We start from the raw sequence: 14,420 nt of genomic DNA, 5'->3' as shown, positions 1-14,420 counted from the left end.
AAATTGTACATTGTATTTTTCACTCTTTACCTTACGACTGAATCGCTCTCTGGTGTCTTTATCATCTCTGCTGTGAGCACGGTAGGGTGAAGACATTTGCCTGATGAGGATCTCTTTTTTGCTTAGAGGAAGAGCATCTCTGTCTTTGCTTTCTAATTTGAACTTCCTCCAATCATTGATCACCCCTTTTGGTCCTAGAAAAAAAAATGCCATTTCATATTCTTTGAATTATTGATTGATTGATAAAGAGGATTACAGGTCCATTGAAGCTTATCCCAGAAACTCAAGAATCTACTGAATGTCAGATTCAGTGGATGATGGCTTCTTTGCTAACACCTGTGGGTCCAAACAGGGAAGGGGAGGCACACCCTGAAATGAGGATATGATCCTGAAATGAGGATATGATCTTGCTTGAACCTCAAGGCAACTTGGTAATGCTTGCAGTGCTGACTGGGTTGTATTCAATGGTGATGCAAGTGGGAAGCAGCTTGTACAACCAATATTTCTATTCCCTGCTTCATCCCGCAGTCCCCTCTGCAATATTGCCCCCAAACCTCAGCCTCTCCAGGGAGTCAGAGGATCAGTCCTACACAGCACAAGCTATGTCAAAACAGAAATACAGCGTGCAGAGAGGATTGCCTGAAATCAGACAGGAGAAGGAAGCCCATACAGAATGGAACTCTTCTCATGCAAAATTGGGTATATCCCTCTCTGAGATGAAGGGAAGAGGAGATTTTGGCTTGGAACACTTGCACCACATGATTTTCCTGGGCTGTACTCAACGCCCTGCCACAGTCAGTCAAGAACTCATGTTTGTATAAGGCTTTGTGCTACTAGAGGTATCTCCAACAGAGAGAAACTTCCCATACAGAATATGGAGAGAGGGAACACAAAGGACTTTGTGTGATACCCATTAGTTTACTTTTAAGGTGTGAGGTCAATACCTTGGTAGAATCCCTCTTGTTCACGACAGAACTCTGCATTATTACATCTGATGTTCTCGCCTACACACAATAAAATTGTGCAGCAATTGGAATGCTAGGCCAGTCTTTTGGAATGGCCTCTACACTATCCTATGGTCATGAATAAAGTATGTATTAAAGAAATACATACCCAATTAAGAAAACCATATATAATACTATCTGCTTTTATTGTTCATGTCCTATTACTTATTATTTAAATTTACATGTCACTTTTTTGCTGTGAGCTCAAGGCAGTATATGTGGTTGAGAGCAAGTTAGTAGCCCAACCACATCCACTGAACTTCATGGCTCAGGCAGGACTTGAACCAGGATCTACCATGTCCCCAGTTCAACACTCGAACCCCTACACCAGACTATCTTACATTGATGCACTGCAGATGTAGGCAACAGGTCTCAAAAGAGGGCATTGCTCTTTAAGAACAAAGATGCCATTACTTCCTTACCTGTATGTGTGGCTTCCGGTGCTTCAAATTCATCTTCCAGGCTAAGTTCTCTTTGCTCTTCCATTGTTGTGAATAGATTGATAGACACTGGTGAAGTCAAGAAAGTAAATTATTAATTTAAAAAGTAAAAATATGAATGAGAAGTTTCTAACACATACTACTATGTGGTTTCCTGTTGCCACTGCTTGCTAGTTATACTTTACAGTAGTTTTTCCCCCCATCACAAAACTTAGTGACATTGCATATATTTCATGAAGCATTTCATAAGTCACATAAAATATAGTTCCGGAACATTACACCATATGGATGACCCCTTTGTGACACAGATATGTTCCCAGGAGCCACTGTTGTCCATGGATTAACTGCATATTTTCAGAAATGTAAATCCCCTTAATACTGTATATGGGGTTGTAGAAGGGGGTACTCCTGTTTGTCTGTGCAAGTATTATCAAAAACAAAATAGAAATTAAAAAAACACATGGTGGCACCTTAAAAACTAAGTTTTATTTTAATTATTTTTTTAAAATGAGTTTTCATGGACAAGTCCACTTCATCCGATATAAGAGAAAGAGATTTAACATGGCAAATATTTATACACAACATCAAAATATAGATATCAAAATACAGAGATTGTGGTTGGTTGAGAGGAAAGCCATTGTGCTAACTGATCTGTAGTGAGAAAACCTATCCCAGGGCTGTTGCTGTTGAGTTTATATTTATTTGCACTATGACATAATTGGAGGAAGTGCGGTTCATAGAGTATACAGACTGTTTCTATCTCCCACATTAGCTTTTCCCAAGTGTTGGAAGAGCCTGCCGAATTAAGAACAACCATGGCAACTTTAGCATCTTGCTACCTTTCTCCTTTGTTTCTAACAAAACAGTGAAAGATTGCTAAGCAAATACTCAGGCTGGTATCTTTAGAGATAGTGTGGTGAGTGGAGGGAAAGAGTTCGGTGAGGAGTGTGCAGCAAGACTTAGCAACATTCAACCTCAAACTGCTTTTCTCCATCACTGAAATTTTTACACACACCACACTCAGAACTAATTAAAAAGAAATTCTGTTTAATTTCTTTAAAATCAAAAACTAGGGGTCTGATCACATATAACGACAGACAGAAACAACAAGACACACTAATCACCCATCTACAGAAAAAGACAAAAGCCTATCTCACAGCCATAAATACTGCACTCCCAAGCCAACTACACCAGAGCACAGGTTACTGTCCTCTGATGATGATGCTGGCCACAGAGACTGGTGAAATGTTAGGAAGAACAACATTCAGAACACAGCCAAAGAACCCAAAAAACCCACAATAGCCATTAGATCCTGGCCATGAAAGCCTTCACAAATATACAGACAGGAACCTTTATTGTCATACTGTACAAAATTAAAACACACTCAAATGCAAATAAAAAATTCAACAGCTAACATGTGGCAGGGAACAGCCAAATGTGTATTTAGGGCTCCACATTCTGCAACAGCATGCTGCATCGCCTTTTCATGATGGAGTAGATGTATCTGGCTGTTATCAAGGCAAGTTCCTTAACACCTAGGAAGTGTTGAATTTTTCTCAGATCGTCCAGAATGGGAGGAAAGGAAAGTGCTCAGATAACACAGGGAGATATCCTTATACAAGATACAGTAAAACAACATATGCTGCAAAGATTCAACCACTCCCTGACCACAAGGGCAGACTCTCAGTTCTGTGAGCAAACCCATATATCTGCCCTGTGCTTAGTTCGAAGGTACAATGTTGCACCTAGCAAGGGTAAATGCTCATCGATCTTGTGGATGCTCTAAGTGATGGAGGTAATTCAGTCTTCTGCCATGGGAGAGGGGCAACTGATAGTGGGGAACAGACCCTTTGTGAAGCACTATGCAGGGTTTGCCCCTCAATATCCAGAACTCTATTTTTTATTGTATGGAATATCTTGGAAGGGGATATTGAAACCAGCAGACCTCCAGGGTCTTGATTTTCTTGCGCTTGGAATAGGATATCCTGGGCTGAGAAGAAACAGATTCTGATCCACTATTTAAAGAATCTGAGCCAAGCCAGGCTCTCAATCCTGTGCTGCCTGCCTTCAAGGCATAGGGTTGCATAGGAGACACAGTGGGGCAGGCCAAAGATTTTATACAGGAATGTTGATTGGACTCTTTCCAGGGAGCTATGGAATGCAGACATTCAGATGGGGATACCATAAAGAAGCTGTGCTGCTGCTTTGGCATTAAAAATCTGCAGCGCAGAGGGGATGTACAAGTGGCCCCAAGTATGAAGGAAGTGTAAGATAGCCTGTGCTGAAAGCTTTGCTGACTTAAGTGCTGTCTTTCGGTGAGTCAACCAAGTATGTCTATAATGAAAAAAGACACCCAAACAATTAAACTCTCTGACCTGCTGGATAGAGTTGCCATTGAAAGACCAAGAAAAGGGTTTCCATGCTTTGCCAAAGACTATAATTTTAGTGGTTGTTGTGGGTTTTTCGGGCTCTTTGGCCGTGTTCTGAAGGTTGTTCTTCCTAACGTTTCACCAGTCTCTGTGGCCGGCATCTTCAGAGGACAGCACTCTGAAGATGCCGGCCACAGAGACTGGCGAAACGTTAGGAAGAACAACCTTCAGAACACGGCCAAAGAGCCCGAAAAACCCACAACAGCCATTAGATCCCGGCCATGAAAGCCTTCACAAATACTATAATTTTAGATTTCTCCAAATTTAGTTGGAGCTTATTGCGTATCAGGTAATCATGGCAAATGCTAACGAGCCACTTTAGGCCAACCCTTGTGAGGGACAGGAGAACCATGTCATCTGCATATAATAGGATCGGAATTTGTATAGGGCCTATTTTGGGACTATGGCCGTTAATATGATGTAGGAGTGGGGCAAGATAATTAATAAATAAGTTAAGCAGGGTTGGCCCCAGAACACAGCCTTGCTTCACTCCTCTGTTGGAGAAAATCTGATTAGAAATGGCCCCCTGCGTAGACATTTTTATGTAATAGGTAGAGCCCGCATGGAGATTTTGAATCAAAAAGAGGAAACTCCTACCAATGCCCGGCCTGGAGAGCTTTAGCCATATCTCTGTCTATGGAATTAAAGGCCCCTTTTAAGTCTAAGAAATCTGCAAACAGACAAGAGTTATGCTGTAAAGCGTATTTGGAGATCAGATGTGATAAGATCATACAATGGTCTAGTGTAGACTTTACTGCCTTAAAACCCACTTGTTCAGGGCCCAGAATATCTTGGTCTAGAAGTCAGTATTGTAATTTTTGGAATAAGTAGCTGGTGTACAACTTTCAAGTGATGGCAAAAAGGTTTATTGGTCTATAATTTGCAGGGAATTTCTTATCACCCTTCTTATGGATGGGAATCACTATGGCCTGTATCCATGCTTTGGGCGTGATACCAGATCGATTGACAGAAGTAAATAAAGCAGCAAGAACAGGTGCCCAACAATCGGGATCAGCCTTTAGCAGTTCCGGAGGAAGGGCATCAGGACCCGGTGCCTTTCCAGTTCTAAGGTGTTCTATGAGCTTTTTAATTTCGCTAGTTGTGACTGGGGACCATCTCTGGGTAGGAGCAGATCAGTTGGCACTGTGGACTTGCATCTATCATAAAAAGTGGCCAAGAAGTGCTGTTCCCATGTCCCAACTGGTATATAGGGAAAGTCCTGTGAGTTCTTATTGAAGATGGAAGAACCTGAAACCATCTCCCAAAATTTGTTGTTGTTGTCTGTATTGATAGCCTGGGCTAAATGAGACCAGCGGTCCAGAATGAAATGGTGATGCAGCTTCTTAATGGCTATTCTGAGGTGGTTTTCCAGCACAAAATACTGTAAAGGCAGCCTGGAGGCCCCTGAGGTCCTGTAGTGATTATAGATTCCCCCCCCCCCCCCATATCCAGCTTCAAAGCAAGACATTCCTTGTCTAGCCTAGGACACATGTCTGGGGCCTGTCTGTTCTGAGATTGTTGAGGGAACTGCCCAAGGCTAGCTATTATAGTGTCTGTTAGGTTCTCAAAGCCTTTGATGTGATCTTCAGGATTTACTGAAGATAGCCAGTTGAGGGAGCCTTGAGGTGTCGTATCTTGCTTAATTGTTTCTAATATAAAGGCAAGAATGTATTTCATCCTCTTACAATATGGTCCTTCTAGGAAACACAGATCATACAGTGCTCTGTGCCTGAGATATTAAAGATGCAAACAATGCTTACCTGCACTGTGGAGACTCTTTGCCCACGCCTCTCAGAAAGAGATGGGCAGATGAGGATGCCTAAAGGCACATCACATGTGACAAGGCTGGGGGTGGGACTATGCAAAGGGATTTATTAAGCCTGCCTGCCCCCAGCTAGCTCACTTTTGCAAAAGGCAACCCACTGCCCACTCTGGGTTCGGTGTAGCTTCTGTGGTCGCTTTGGGGCCTGATAGGAATTTTGGGCCTGTCTTAACAAATTGGTAACCAATTAGCCTTACCAAAAGCAAGGCTAATTTGCCAAATTCATATTGAAGCAAATTATGTGGGAATAAACAGATAGTCTTTTCTTCTTAAGGGTCTACTGCTTATAGAAAAAGAATCCGTGCATCACTTACTGAGGTTTTAACACTACCAGCTTGGAACAAACAAGCATCTCCCCCTTTTCCAATCAAAGGAGATTTGTGCCACTGGGAGGGATGGAACAATATACTTGGCATGTAATCTTACTTAAGTGGATATAATTGATTTTGGCCATGGAAGACACTACTAGACTGTTGCTGCTGCTGTTAGGTGCCATCAAAAAGATCTTCTATATGGAGAATTAGTGCAGGGAAATCTCCCCAGAGGGAGACCACAGCTGTGATACAAGGATATCTGCAAGCAGGATCTGAAGGCCTTAGGAATAGACCTCAACAGATGGGAAACCCTGACATCTGACCGTTCAGCCTGGAGGCAGGCGGTGCAGCATGGCCTCTCCCAATTTGAAGAGACCCTTGTCCAGCAGGCCGAGGCAAAGAGGCAATCCCGAAAGCAGCAAAATCAGGGAGCTGGACAGGGGACCGATTGTATTTGTCAGTGTGGAAGGGATTGTCACTCTCAAATTGGCTTTCTCAGCCACACTAGATGCTGTTCCAAGTCCTCCATACAGAGCATGTTACCATAGTCTCTCAAGACTGAAGGATGCCTAATCTAGGTGCCATCAAATCACCTCCAACTATGAATAAATGAGCTCCAAAATGTCCTGTCCTTAGTAATAATGCTCAGCTCTTGCAAACTCAAGCCTTTGGGAACCAAAACATCTTGTATTGGGTCTTCTTCTTTTCCTGCTGCTTTCAACTTTTCCCAGCATTATTGTCTTTTCCAGAGAATCTTGCCTTCTCATGATGTGCCCAAAGTAGGTTTCAGTTTTATAATTTTTTTTTATTCCAGAGAAAGATCGGGCTTGATTTGATCTAGAATTCACTTGTTTGTCTTTCTTGCAGTCCAGAGTATCTACAAAGCTCTCCTCCAGCACCATGTTTCAATTGAGTCATTTTTTTTTCTATCAGCTTTCTTCACTGTCCAGCTTTCACCCCCATACATGGTGATCAGAAATACAAGAGTGTGGATGATCTTAAGAACATAAGAAAATATGAACATAAGAAGAGCCCTGCTGGATCAGGCCAAGGGTCCATCTAGTCCAGTTTCCTGTATCTCACAGTGGCCCCACCAGATGCCTTTGGGAGCACACGAGACAACTAGATCCCTGCCTACTGATATCCATCCCCTGCATCTGGCATTTTGAGGTACCTACCTTTTAAGCCTGGAGATTATATATCCCCATCATGGCTTGTAACCTGCAATGGACTTTTCCTGGAGAAATCTGTCCATTCCCCTTTTAAAGGCATCTAGACTAGATGCCATCACCACATCCTGTGGCAAAGAGTTCCACAGGCTAACAACACGCTGGGTCAAGAAATATTTTCTTTTGTCTGTTCTCACTCTCCCAATACTCAATTGGAGTGGAGGTCCCCTGATTCTAGTATTGAGTGAGAAGGAAAAGAGCTTCCCTCTATCTACTTTATCCACCCCCTGCATAATTTTGTACATCTCAATCATATCTCCCCTTTTCTCTAGACTAAGGAACCCCAAACGCTGTAGCCTTTCCTTGTAAGGGAGGTACCCCAGCCCAGTCATCATTTTAGTCGCTCTCTTCTACACCTTTTCCAGTTCCACTATGTCTTTTTTGAGGTGCGGCAGCCAGAACTGTATGCAATACTCCAGGTATGGCCTTACTAGTGTTTTGTACATTGGCATTATAATATTGGCTGTTTTATTTTCAATCCCCTTGAAATGCTTCCCCTAGCATGGAATTGCTTCTTCACTCCCGCTGCACACTGGGTTGACACTTTCATCAACACTGGGTTGACACTAGCCCAGCGAGATCTCTTTTCTGATCCATTACGGACAGCTCAGAACTAGACATGGGGTTGAATAAAAATACGACTGTGATATTCGTGAAAAATCCCTAATCTGGCAAATGTTCATCCCTTCATATTCATCAGTTCCAGAGACCCAGACGAATATGAAGGGATGAATATTTCCCCATTTTAATTCATCCCCCATAGGCGTAGTGGCAGCAATTATGGGGAGTGGCAGCGGGAGGGCCGGGGGGATAGCGTGGCAGGAGGGGGCACGTCATGGTGGGGCAACAGGAGTGAGGGCTGTCCGGGTTGTTTTTAGATAGCCTTTGGCTGTCTAACCCTCGACGAATAAATTTGTGCTGCATCAGTTTATGGGGAGAAGCTTTGTGCTTTGTGATTCATCAACTTTGATGGATCACGAAGTAGGACGAATTGCCAAAATGGCGATTCATCCCCATCTCTACTCAGAACCCATCAGCTGATAACTAAATTTTTGATTGTTTTTGCCCCATGTGCTTTACTTTACATTTTCTTATATTGAAATGCATTTGCCCTTTTGCTGCCCATTTTCCCAGTTTGGAGAAATCCTTCTGGAGCTCTTCACAATCCCTCTGGTCTTCACCACCCGGAAAAGTTTTGTGTCAGCTCACTGCTTATCCCTCTCTCCAGCTCATTTATGAACAGGTTGAAAAGCACTGGTCCCAGGACAGGTCCCTGGAGCACACCACTCTTCACCTCTCTCCATTGTGAAAATAACCCATTGACACCTACTCTGTTTCCTGTTTTATTTTCAATCCCCTTGAAATGGAATTGGCCTTCCCTTGCATGGAATTGGCCTTCTCCACTACCACCGCACACTGGGTTGACACTAGCACACCAAGCTGTCCACTAGCACACCAAGAGCTCTTTCCTCATCCGCCACAGACAACTCAGAATCCATTAGCTGATAACTAAACTTTTGATTTTTGCCCCAATGTGCATTCTTTTACATTTTCTTATATTGAAATTCATTTGCCCTTTTGCAGCCCATTATCCCAGTTTGGGGAGATCCTTCTGGAGCTCTTCACAATCCTTTCTGGGATTCACCACTCAGAAAAGCTTCATGTCATCTACAAACTTGACCACCTCACTGTTTATCCCTCTCTCCAGGTCCTTTATGAACAGGTTGCAAAGCACCAGTCCCAGGACAGATCCCTGGAGCAAACTGCTTTTCACCTCTCTTAGTCTTGTTCTCCAGTGATGCATCCTTATGCTTGATGATCTTTTCTAGTTCCTTCATTGCTGCCTTTCCTGGTCTCAATATTCTTCTAATTTCCTGGCTGCAGTCTTTATTTGGCATGATGACTGAACCAATCAAATTCAAAATTCAGTATTTCAGTTTCTTCATTGTCAACTTTAAAGTTGTGTAGTTCTTCTGTAATCATGATTTTTGTCTTCTTAATGTTCAAATGGACTCCTGCTTTGGCATTTTCTTCTTTTGCTTTCACTAAAATGCATTTCAAGTTCTTGCTGCTTTCTGCCAGTAAGATAATATTATTTGCATACCTTAAATTATTGATGTTTTTTCCACCAATTTTCACTCCTCCTTCATGTGAATCTAGTCTGGTTTTCCATGTCATATATGCTGCATACAAATTGAACAGATAAGGGATAAAATGCACCCTTTCAGATGTCTTTCTTCTGGTCCCTGGTGAACTGAGTTTAGTAATACAAATGTGTTCTTTATATGGACTTTAATCAGAAATGTTCTTTAAAGTATATTTTTGCACTATTATTCTTTTAGAAACTTTTTTCCAGCTTTACTCTAATATCAGATATTAACAGTTCATGATGAGTACCACAATACACTCCTACTCTTGTTTTGGCAGAGAGAAGCCTTTTTTGCGATTGCAAAACGATGCTTCCTATGGGCAAAATCTGCTGTGTGATGATCAGTTCCCTGCTTCGGGAACAAATTTTTCGCATTAGGACAATCAGCGAACAGCTGATCGTCGGATTCCAAAATGGCCGCCGGCTGAAGAAAATGCCACCCCGCTGTTTTCTAGGATGGATTCCCTGCTAGACAGGCACCGAAAATGGCCGCCATATGGAGGATCTTCGCTGGACGGTGAGTTTTTAGCCCATTGGAATTCATTAACCGGGTTTTAATGCGTTTCAATGGGTTTTTTAATTTTCGTTTTACGATGTTTTCGCTCTACAGTGATTTCACTGGAACGAATTAACATCGTTAAGTGAGGCACCACTGTAATCTTATTCAGCATTAGTAAGTGGAGCATAGATTTGAATAATGATTATGTTCATAAGTTTTCCATAGAGTATGATCAATACTATTCTGTCAGACCCTACATTATAGCTCCTAACTGTTCTATCTTGCCTTGGTATTAGAGGGGCTTCATTTATTCTGGGTTTGTCATTTTCAAAGTAGAACCCTTTATAGTTATCTGACAGAAAATATTCTGTTCTAGTGCACTTGAGTTCACATAACCCTTATGTGTTATTTTAAATGGGGGCAGAATATTATTCTTCTATCAAAATAAACTTTCTATCAGAAGAACTTGTGGAAAGCCGAAAACTCCCTACATTCTGTTAACCTCTGATATTTCCACACCCTCAAGTCTAGTTCATCACATCTGTGGTGCTAGAAATGTCCTGTGGTAACATTAACTAGAGTGATGGAGGATGGGAAGGTGGTGACAGCTCCCCTCATTTATGTGCATCTTATGTTAAAAATTTGCTTGCTATACAAGTGAAAAAAACCAGACACATGGGCAACAAGCCTCTCTCTATAACATCTTGTGTGAGCTGCAGTGTGGTAAAATGAGGCAGTGAGCTGCCCTGAGGTACAGGTTCTCCTGATGAAAAATCATTAGTAGTCTGCATTCTGGGCTGTAATCCTAAATGTGCATACTTGGTCATAGGTACAATTAAATAAATGGATATTGCTGCTAGGTAAAATGATTGTAGGTTTAAAATGAGGTGTAAAAATACTCTCAGAGAGCAATGAGTGTTTTGAGGAGATTTTATTGTGAGGTGTGGTTCTGAAGAATGAGAAATATGGGCATTCTTGCTTTGTTTACAAGCCAGGACCAACCCTACCATTAGGCAAAATGAGTTGGCTGCCTTAGGTGGTAGATACTAGGGAGATGGATATTGATGGTACTGAAGTGTCAGGGAGCAGACTAGTATGTTTCCATGGCTTGCCTTGTTTTTAGCATGCTCTTCTTCAGTATGGTGTTGTCCCATTGTTAGCAGCAAAGGAAGATTCCAGTCCTGGTCCAGCTCGCTTCCATATGTGGAAGGTGAGCGAAGGAAGAGGCATCATTTTGACCTTTGCCTCAGGCAACAGAACGATTTGGGGTGTCCTTGTTAAAAAGGGAATTGTTTGATTTGTTTTGCTCAGTTTGGCCTGCAGTGCACACACACACACATTTATAGGATTATCCTAAGGACACAAGTTGGCACTATTAAGTGATATTTTTAGCTGTTGCAAGTGTGAACAGGAGAAAACTGGCTGCTGTAAAAAGAGATAAATATCTCTGGCTTCATGCAACTACTTACCATAATCATTTAAAATTAATTAGATAAATGTCTTTTACTACTTCCTTATATATTTAAAGGCCTGAGGGAATACATGATACCAAAGAAGAGCGCTCCTACAGCTCAGTGATATCTGAGATTCAACCCCTAGCAATTGCAGGGAAAAATTAACAGTCATAATTAGTGCAAGGCTGCTTCCAATGCTGTTTTTACATTTAAATCTTTCCCAGTATTTGGAAGTATAATACCCTAAGCAAAATTCTCTTTAACTCTCCCATGAAAAGCAGAAACATTGTGATATTGTATTTTAGTAGACGTTCTACTTCGTTGTGCCCATTCAGCTCCATTTCAGCCTACATGTTGCCCATGTGTATCTTTGTGCAATGATTCAACATACTAAAGCCCAATTAGGCAACAGCCCAAATCCTCTTGCATAAATATGCAAATGGCATAAATTTGGGAGGCAAATTATGCCATGTTAAGAAATCACCATAGACATTGTCAGTTGCAACTCAGTTTGCAACTTGATAATGTCTACTGTGATTTCTTAACTTGAGGAAATTCACCAGCATAATTAGTTAAGAAATTTTAGATTATTATAGGAGAGAAGTGAAGAAATTCCACCAATGTTTATAGTCAGGACAGGTTGTTTTGACATAGGGAGATGGCCTACCCAGGACTCTTTTAAGTTCCTGGAAGAAATCTTGCCTCCAGTGAAAAAATGAGACACCAAATTTTTTTAAAAACTATACTTTTTTACAATTTGCACAAAATGTCTCTAATGTCTTTTCCTTTTGTGAAGCTAACTGTGCACGTACAGAGGAAGGGCAAACTAATAAGGTGATTGCCCACAAAGATGCAAGCAACTCATCTAATGTTTCCGCTTTTGAAACTGTCCATGCAGCAAGGCCATGTTACCATGGTTTACATTTACAGGAAGTGCTCAAAAGCTGATTTCATAAATGTGCAAATTCTTCTGTAGACTCTCTTATTTTGCTCTCTCTCTCATTCACTGCAGAAGAACAACCCAGATCATGATTTACATTTCTAATCAGGGTACATAGGTGACCTACACTCCCAAAGTGCGCTCTCCAGTAAAAAAAAAAAATCATCTACTTCCTCCCAACTTGTTATTAAAAGCAATTATATGAAAGCACCCCAAAATCTCTTCACTTACGCTCTCTCATGAAATCTGTACAAATTGCAAAAAGCATGGTAACAAAACATGTTTGGCATCTTATTCTTTCACTGGAGGCAAGATTTCTTCCAGGAACTTAAAAGAGCCCTGGACAGATCATCTCCCTGTGTCAAAACAGCCCACCATAGCTATAAACATGACATTGGTGGAATTTCTTCACTTGTCTCCTATGATGGTCCAAATTTTCTTAACTAGTTATGCCGGTGAATTGCCTCAAGTTAAGAAATCACAGTTGCACATTGAGTTCCAACTGATAATGTCTATGGTGATTTCTTAACTTGGGGAATTGGTCTCCAAAAGTTATGCCATTTGTAAAGTGACCCTTTCCAGTGCAATAGAATACACTCCTTTCCTATCACCTCACCACATCCTTTGAATGGCAATGAGAATAAAAACCAGGGAGAATGCATTGAGGGAGTGATGTATGTCAAACCGAGCTCATAAGAATCTGTTATTACCTGGTTTTGCAAACATGCTTTCAGAAATCCAAGCATTCTTGTGGTTATATGGAACAAAACAAGAACAGATTAAAATGTTTCTAGAGTGAGCACTGTGACAGACTGAATACATTCAGTAAGAAAAAGAAATAAACATAAATGGAAGGTGTAGCATTCACCCTTTGTTACGTATAAGTCCTGTATTATTCATGATCTATGCAAATGTGGTGGAGAGGCGGAGCCGAGAGAGAGATTAAAAGACAGAGCCTGAGAGGAGGAGTTGGTCAGTCAAGAATCAGAGGAGATAGATAGAGTTAGAGATTGGTTAAGATAAATAGATAGAGAAGGTGGCAATTAATTATATGGCAAGAAGAAAGTATGTATAGAGAGACCTGTGAATGATTTGCTTGTGTACAATTGACATCTGAAGAACATCTGTGATTATTATTAACTTTGCTGCACTTCAATAAATAAGTTCTGTTTGCATTTACCAGACAAGTGTTTGGACTAACGTCTTTTATATTGTGGATAGAGGTAATCCACTGGTGGCAGTGAGGGAAACAAAGACTGGAACCTTTGTGAGGGCACAAAAAAGGTGGTGCTTCATAGAGGTGAACGTCACAGAAGGCTTTTCCTTGTAATGTTGAAACACAGTCATTTAAACACTTCAGCCACTCTGATGTAGGAAACCTGTTGTGAAACACTAACATGTATTCAGTAAGGGTAGTATATTCTGTGCATGTGAAGGGAAAAAAAGAGGAACACCCACCAAGGATGCCAAGCTGCTCACCCCGCCCCCTCGGGAGTGGCCTGGAAGGAGCTATAGGGCTAAAGGCAAAAATGGGTGGTGGAGAAATCTCTCTCTCTCTCTCTCTCTCTCTCTCTCTCTCTCTCATACCCACTTGCCCCTGTCGCCTGCTATTCCAGACAGAGCATTGTTTCCTTGAAGCATTAAAAGGCTGTGGCAGGAGTGTCTCCAGCAGCGAAACTGTGTTAGGGAAGTGGATTTCTTGGATTCTATTGAAGATTTCTTCAAAATAGCTTTTAAACAGAAGCAGCTTTCATAAAGAGAAGAGGACGCCGCCTAGAGTGGTCGTAACTGACTAGATCGGCGGGATATAAATTCAATAAATAAATAAAATAAATAAATAAGGACACAAATCCTGATAAGCTGCATGGTCCTTTGGCATCACCCAACAAAAGAAGAACGATGAATGCTCCTTGTGGAGGAGCCTTCTCTTGCGCTAACCCTTGTTCTCCCTCCATCACACTGCGATAAACCTAAACCAGTTACGTGAAGAAGGCTTTTGTCATTAGGCTAAAGGTTGCATATAGCTTTAGAAGTTCAGGCCACCCACACAGCGTGTCAGGTTGTTACAAAACAGAAGTTAAGAAACACACTGAACTATAGGAAGTCTTGACAGAAGAATTCATTCTTCTCTTCCCCACCC

At 41.5% G+C, this 14,420-nt stretch overlaps 1 protein-coding gene across 1 annotated transcript in view; it reads right to left on the bottom strand.

Moving 5' to 3' along the window:
- PDC (phosducin) overlaps positions 1-14,420 on the bottom strand; it is a 45,880-nt gene that overhangs the window by 8,421 nt on the left and 23,039 nt on the right. The window contains exons 2-3 of the mRNA XM_020795116.3: positions 1,427-1,513; positions 31-194 (exon numbers count right to left, since the gene is read on the bottom strand). Coding sequence (XP_020650775.3) covers positions 31-194; positions 1,427-1,490 — 228 coding nt within the window. The 5' untranslated portion in view covers positions 1,491-1,513. The remainder of the gene's footprint in view (positions 1-30; positions 195-1,426; positions 1,514-14,420) is intronic.

The sequence above is a fragment of the Pogona vitticeps genome, chromosome 4, assembly GCF_051106095.1.
Source record: "Pogona vitticeps strain Pit_001003342236 chromosome 4, PviZW2.1, whole genome shotgun sequence".
NCBI lineage: Eukaryota > Metazoa > Chordata > Lepidosauria > Squamata > Agamidae > Pogona > Pogona vitticeps.
The sequence above is the reverse complement of the archived record's forward strand: the minus strand, read 5'-3'. Positions and strand labels throughout refer to the sequence as shown.